The sequence below is a fragment of the Schistocerca piceifrons genome, chromosome 11 (genome assembly GCF_021461385.2).
Source record: "Schistocerca piceifrons isolate TAMUIC-IGC-003096 chromosome 11, iqSchPice1.1, whole genome shotgun sequence".
Classification (NCBI taxonomy): Eukaryota; Metazoa; Arthropoda; class Insecta; order Orthoptera; family Acrididae; genus Schistocerca; species Schistocerca piceifrons.
The window spans coordinates 64,002,214-64,010,115 of NC_060148.1; the positions used below are offsets into that span (position 1 = coordinate 64,002,214).

At 37.2% G+C, this 7,902-nt stretch overlaps 1 protein-coding gene across 2 annotated transcripts in view; it reads right to left on the reverse strand.

The window, feature by feature from the left end:
- Window positions 1-7,669, reverse strand: part of LOC124720048 — a 44,735-nt gene extending 37,066 nt beyond the window's left edge. For both annotated transcript variants that reach the window (XR_007006047.1, XM_047245306.1), the window contains exon 1: window positions 7,171-7,669. Coding sequence is in view for 1 of the 2 variants with exons in the window: in XM_047245306.1 (XP_047101262.1) it covers window positions 7,171-7,527 (357 nt within the window). In the remaining variant the exon portion in view is untranslated. The remainder of the gene's footprint in view (window positions 1-7,170) is intronic.
- Window positions 7,670-7,902: the final 233 nt, after the last annotated feature.

The following is a 7,902-nucleotide window of genomic DNA, read 5'->3' on the forward strand; positions in this document are numbered from 1 at the left end:
GCAGGACACACATTAACTTTAGTTTACACTATGTTCACCAGCCACTTGCCTGGAACTTTTACTAGGATTTGTCTCAGTTTTCTGCAGAACCTGGTCCACCAAATCTGGTGTACACGCATTCTGCCACCTCCCTGCACATTCGTCTGTCTGAGAGGACCCATGATCCCACAAATGTTTAAAAAGGGCTCAAAATGTTAAGTGATGTGGTAGGTGTCTGTGATGGTACTTGTTTTGGTATAACCATACTACCTCTCAACCATTTCCACATGCTTGGCTGTACACAAGCACGATCTTGACTTGTTCCATACATAAATACTGGATCAGTCTGTTGCTTACAGTACACTGTGCCAATCAGACAGAGTGCAAAACATTTGAAAAACATAAGGAACACATGACACATGACAGAGGAACTTTCATTCTCAGTGCCACCTACGTGGCGACGACGCGTCTCTTGACTCATGTTCAAAGGACCTCATTTTCTCCATTTCCAGTCAGGAATCCGTCCCCATAGTTTGTCAGTTTTATTAATTAATTATTAATGTTCACCACGCGTAATATATCTGTCTGAAGAAATACGGCAACCACCCACTTTTTGTACAGCTTCATTTACACCAAGACATTTCGTGCTTGCACCCACATTCATTTATTATAACACATTTTAAAGTTCATCAGTATAATGTTATTATCAACCGCATTTGCAACACAACAACTCTCCTTCATTCCACAATTTGTGGCTCATTGTTCTGCTTTAGCAAGAAAAACACAAATCACAGGGCAGACAGGACCTGCACTGTTCAAAACACAGCTGATACAAACTTATACTGACAAGCATGCAAGTGTATACAAGATGGGTGAAAGCCCAAACCACACTGTGGCATAAATAAAGCAGTAAATGAACGGGGCTAGCTGCTGTAATTCAATCCACATCCACAGAGCCCCACTGCTATTAACAAAGATAAATTAATAATGTTATTACCAAATCAGGAATGACAAAGAACAGAAGAAGCGACAGCATGAAACTCAACAGCCCATTGAGGCATATTTAAAATGAACATTTCCCAGTCTAATTCAGGATTGCACATGTAAACAATATATGTAACTCTTATAAAAAAAACTCATGACTGAGAAAATGACTGTTTAATCTATTTCAGTTCAAAGTGTAGAAGCTCTGTAAATGAAGGGAATAATTCCCGTGAAGGAAGTCTCTAGTAATTAATGAAAAATATAAATGTATTATTGTAATTTCTTATGTAAGAGTTTATTCTCGAAAGAAATAACAGACATGTACTAATATCTTAGTGTACTTACTGTTTTGAGCAGACACACATTTATATACGTATTTTCATTTTTTGTACGAGTTAATTGTTAACTAATGAAATAATAATTTTAAACAATTCTGAGGATTGTTCGGGATTGTTAAGAAAATATAAATACTGACTGCCATGTTGGCATAGTCAGTCAGTCAGTCTGGTTTTGAGTTTTGAGCAGTGAGCATGTAGCTGGTCCTATTGCATTTTAAGTGTTGTTTGCCTGTGTAATAATACTTTAATTTTGTTTTTAAGGTACAATAAACGTGTTTATAACAACATAATACAAGATGATTTTTAATTTTAACTTTTCAAAAATTGGAATTTTACAGTAACTGCCTCCAGGACTTATGCTGCGACAGATTGCCTGATACGATGAGAATGTTATAAGCAGACATCTTATTTTATTGTACAAGCCAGTGCTGTTGCTTTAATAACATCCTAGTCAATTTGGTGACAAACTCTACCCCCCTCCCCCCTTTTTCTAACGCAGAGATACAAAGTTTGAAAAGAAGATATCAGTAATGGAGACAAGAGAATATGGGAGTGGGGAGTCAAGACACTCCCCTTAAAACTTTTTTCCCCCAAACTGATGATAAAAAAATCTCAATTTGAAGTATAATTTTAATGCTTCAAAAGTAAGAATTTAGACCTTTAACCTGTGATAAGAGACAAGAAAGGCTGCTGGGAGTCTAAAAATTAGATCTCAAAGTTACATTTTCACAATATAAAATAAAAATATTGTTTTAAAGCTAAATGTTAGTGGAATGTGAAACAAAATCAATTGAAGCACACAACTGTTGCAAACATTGCATAATCAGTAAGCAGAGTGAAAGTAATTTTCAAAGCAGTAAAAACTTAACTCTGATCATGACTCTCACATTAATAAAGTTTATCTTCAGAACTGCTAATGACAAAGAATTTCACTGTGTGAACATCAATACCTAACTCTTGCTTCCTGCGTACGGCGTCCCGAGTTCGATTCCCGGCGGGGTCAGGGATTTTCTCTGACTCTTTAATGACTGGGTGTTGTGTGTTCTTCATCATCATTGACTCGCAAGTCGCCGAAGTGACGTCAACTAAAAAAGGACTTGCAATACGGCGGCCGAACTTCCCCGAATGGGGCCTCCTGGCCAACAATGCCATACGATCATTTCATACAACTTTATGCACCCACAGTAGTGAATGTGAGCCAGCACTGTAGTAGAGATGTGTGTGTGTGTGTGTGTGTGTGTGTGTGTGTGTGTGTGTGTGTGTGTGTGTGGAGGGGGGGGGGGGTGGGGCTAATCAGACAATGTAAGGGTATTGTGTTACTTCCGAAGCATTCAGGCAGCTACCACCGTACAAATTACTAAAGCTTTTACATTCTATTGTTCCTGTCAAAATTTGATCTTACACACACACACACACACACAAACACAAACACACACACACACACACACACACACACACACACACACACACACCCCTCATAACCTACTGCTGCTCTTACCAGCCACAAGGCTACTTTGATGCAGCCCTGTATACTTCTCTACCCAATACAAATACCTTCATCTCTCCACAACTACTGCAGCCTACACGTACTTCAACGTGCTGGTCTCCTCCTGCATTTTCTAACACCCACACTACCCTCCATTACCAAACCGACAATTCCTTGACATCTCAGAATGTGTCTCGTTAATTTATCCCTTCTTTCAGTCGAGCTGTACCACAAACCCTTCCCCACCCCCACCCCAATATCATTTAGTATTTCCTCAACAGTTACTCAGTCTACATGCCCAATCCTCAGTATTCTCCTGCAGAACCGTATTTCAAAAGCTCTTGTCCTCTTCTTGCCCTCACAGTCCACTGCCCACGTTTTACTTGCCTACAAGGTTACTCACTGCACAAATATTTTCAGAGAAAACTTACCACTCTGTAGCTAACAGTATTCCTGGAATTAACTATTTCATAGATACACGTATGTTCCATACATACTTTTGACCACCATTTCATATTACAGTCTGCATTTTGTATTCACTTCTTCAGCTGTCAGGTGATCTGCTACTAGTTAGGAGAGGTCCCCAGAAGTGGGATCGACTTATTTGAAACAATCCACACAGTGATATAGGCCAACGTACAAGGAATCACAGCCCACAGCCATTCATTCACCCTCGTTTGTGAGTAACCCACAAGATAATATTTCACAGTTTCACATGTTCTATAGCATTAAAAATAGCCAGCAGTTAACAGACTGGTTGTATAACATAAACATTATGGTTCTAACTTAACGTAAGAGACAAGAAAGCAAGTGGTAACGAGGTAAATATACAAAACTGTTTTTCAAATTTGTAAATAATATCTTAAAAACTCAAATTTGTGTGTATACAAGTAGTATATGTATGGAAAATATAGGAAAAGACAATGCAGATCCCTTTCAAAACCAAATGTGTTGGTACAGCAAACATTGATAGAAAAGCTTCACTCTTAAGACAATCAATCTTAAAGCTTCACTCTTAAGACAATCAATCTTAGTCATTGTTATCAGCAGTTCTCTGTGGACATTGCATGACCCCTCTCCAAAACCACAGATGCAAACTTGAGTTAGTTTTTTAAAAACTAAAGATGGCCAACCCCCAAGCCATACTGTTAAGTCATGTATGATCAAATTATTGTATATGACATGTGGGAAAATAAAGATTTTATTCTATCCAAACCAAGAAGGATGGCATTAATGCCTTAACACTTGAGTATTTTGTGATCAAGGCAATCTAAGGTCCTAGCTTGGTGGAAAAATACAATTAACACTGTGATAAGTTCATTTGTGAAATTTCTGTTTGCTTTCCGTGTTAAAGATCCTTTACAAAATTCAAACAGAAAAGTTAAAAGCTTCTGTTCAGTCAAATAAGTCAGTATTCTATCACATGTCACTTTCTCAACAATTTTGGGAAGACCAGAAGCAGAATCATTAACTGATTACATAGATAGCTCAATGGGAATGTTATCAAGGTGACAAGATTTTAATATTCTGCTAGAAACACCATTGTATCAAGCCAATTATTACTTTTTATTGACCTTATTAATTCTGTGATCTCTTTAGGGGTAGTATTTTTGAAAGTAATGTCCACTGATGATGCATGTGGTGTGTGGGGCACAAGTAAATCTGAACTACCGGGTACAGTGTAACCGATAATCATCTAATCTCAAAACCAAAAACATGAAATTGTAAAAATTTCAGAGTGCTCAGTTTAGGCCTAATTTGGATCATTATTTTTGTTTAACAGCTGTCCAAATAGTTCTTGCCATATGATTGGAGTGTGTTATTTTCTGAGTACAGCATAAGCATTTTACTTTTAACAATAGACTGGAGGATTTTTTTATAGTATTGCTGATGACAGAGTTTCAATTCATGATTTCAGCAAGTCCTTCAAACCAGGTAAGGCACTCTTCTTAGCACAAGATAGTCTGATCCCAGGAGCTATTTGCCTTTTATCCTTGATTCTGTTACATTTACCCTTTTAAGTTTTCAAGTGAAACAATTCTCAAAGTGCTATTGGATTATGTTTTAAGAAAAAAAATTAAATTTTTCTATCCAGCCTGCTTTAAAAAGTTCACTTTATGATTCAGAAAAGAAATTTTCTACATCTGCACCTACCTAGCCAGTATCTTTCATGGTTAACTTTTGACCATCATGCTCAGAAAAACCATTGGTTATTGATTTTAAAGCAACATTTTATGGTTGGAAAGATTCCCAAACTGGGCAGCAACAACACTATATCCCACCACAGAATCAACATTACAGTCTCCACAAACAATTACTGTCCAATAAAGTATTAAAAACAACACACAGTGAAAGATAAATCTACACGTGCAACAAAGTGGCACATACTCACTTGCAATAACTATACTCCAAAAAGTACACCACACGTTAAAGAAACAGGGGATTTAAACAGAACAGCGAACAGACAATGTGACTCCGAAAGAAACTAAGAACACAGGTCACATATGCTGAAAAATTATAGGGATCAGGCGTATACTGTACCGACTCTTGCCAGGCAGAATACACAGTGCAGGCAAATACAAATTTTAAAACAATGCATCCTGACACCTCACAGCCTGGAACATTCCAACCATAACCTATGCCAAAACCTCACCACTCAAGCAAACTTCCTTTTAAAGGGGGTAAGAGGATAGGGAAGATATCATAAATGATTATATTACAATTTGCAATGGCACACACTCCCTGGAACAGGAACTACGCAAAAAAGACAATTCAAGAAGACAGGCCTACGAACACTTTAAAAAATTAAGTCTAAATGAGGCACCACACCAACCAGAAAAATGGTTTAACATCAACAGGAAGACCAGCCACTCTACAAGAAAATAATTTTCATGCAGCAACATAATGGTCAGAGATATACCTAAAGTGAGTTGCTAACTCACCAAGAAAATTCACAAAAACACATTGTTCACATGACAAGCTAAATGACTGTTTAGAGAAGGTCCTACGAAACAACCTAGACACAGAAGTAATGATCACAAATACCAACAATTAAAATGTTTTTAAACCTACTTTTTAAGTAATAACTGTGTAAGAAACACATATTTTCCAGAACTGAATGAAATATGTAACATACTGGCACACATGTGAGCAAACAGGTATGGGCAATAAAAAGATTTGTTGAATGCACAATCAGGCAAAACCCAATTCCCAAACTAGTGTATTACATGAATCTGCGTTGCACATCTCTAAATTAATCTTGCCAACAAAAGTACACATCAGAGAGCAATTAGATACCAGTAAAAAGGCTATTACTGTATAAATGACAAAAATTAACAAAATAAATATTTCTAATGGTGTTTTGCATGTTAATAAATTTTTTAAAGTCCGAGACGAATTAACTTTCAGTTACTAATGAACATTTCACTATACAACGCTGATCATTACTGAAATGTGATTAACACACTCACTCAGACACCACTTTAAATTGTAGTAATGTGGCTATGGTACCCTTAATTAGTCCACAAGCTTATAAATACAGTCACCTCTGAAATTATACGAGAAATAAATACACAACGCAAGCAAAGTAATGTTAAAATCGGATATTGTAAACCTACCGGAAATATTGAAACTACCGATACCAATCGTCAGCTGTGACCATGTCTCGCGATAACAATAACAACAGACATTCTCGCGTCATTACACTCTTGCATTTCGCCAATCCACAAACGATCTACCACCTAGCGCTAAGCTATGGATCAGTAGGTCACCGCAACTATAACTACTTCGTATTCACATTCGGTGGCAACGCCCAACTCCCAATCGGATTGTCACTTTCTACGGATCTTTCTTTTTATGCACTTTAATGGCGAAAAATCGGTAGAACGTAATTCTATAGCCTTACACATTTCATAGCTGTGGTCTCTGACAAACACATAAATAATTTCGCAAAGGATTTTTACCCGTCACGTTAATAGCTTTTCCTTACGATACATTAACTCATCCGTTATGATTTTATTAGTCGTTCAGTGATGTCGAGTAGAAATCAGTCTTCTTTACTAATTATTATTTCCTAACAGACATTTAAGTAATCAAAACTACTTTTGTTATGTCACAGCAGCTAACGTCTATTATGCTATAACGCACAGTACGGTGACGGCATAAACACTTGACTTTTCGTTTCTGACATACTTAGCCTATTCTTTCAGCTGTCGATCAGCGATTGCTCAATAATAGAGTGCATCCGTTATAACACACAGTACTGAACAATCGTCCCACAATCAACAGGTATTGTCAATATTTTGCCAACAAGTTAAACATCTAAATTACATCACTGATATTACCGCACCACATATATGATTACTGAATGTAATTATTGCTTACCTGAGGACTTCTCGGTTCTCTTGTTTCAACGACGTACTTCAGGAAGCGGTCAGCAATAGGAAACCAAGGCACTGTCGGGGTATAAATATCGTCAGGAGACTCTGCGTTTCTGTTTGAACGCCAAACCTTGTGGAGTTCCAACATGTACGCATTCCGGAGACTGCGTATTTTTGCTTTCGCCATGTTAACATCAAAATTGCGTACATATTCACTCATAGCCTCAACTATTTCCTGTAAAGCTTCTTCTCTCAAATTCCTATTTTTGTACAATGGACTTTTGTGATCCCACAGACAGGGTCGTTGCTCATATAACTCTAAGAAATGAATGACAAGGTACGACGGCCACTTTCTAGTCATATTTTCTGCGCAAATTAACTTGTAACGACCACAAACAAAAACTTACTAACGCAAGGAAGCTCACTGATCTTGTTTGTACAGGCAGAGACGCCTAGCGGCAGACGAAGGATTATAATGAACTGGCATCAAAAGCTTTTAATATATTTAATTTTTTCCAAATTACGAATTTCTATTCCTAATTAAATTTAGGATTTGCCATAGCATCATAAACTAGCGCCAAACTACTGGCGCCAGTTAACCACTGCTCGTGGAAATATATGTGAAGATTCAAAGAACTTCCATGTTTGATTTTGTATCTGCAACAAATTAAAAATGACAGTTGTGTTTCGCGTATTATTTATAAGATATATTTTGTTTGCTTGTGAATGTCTCGTC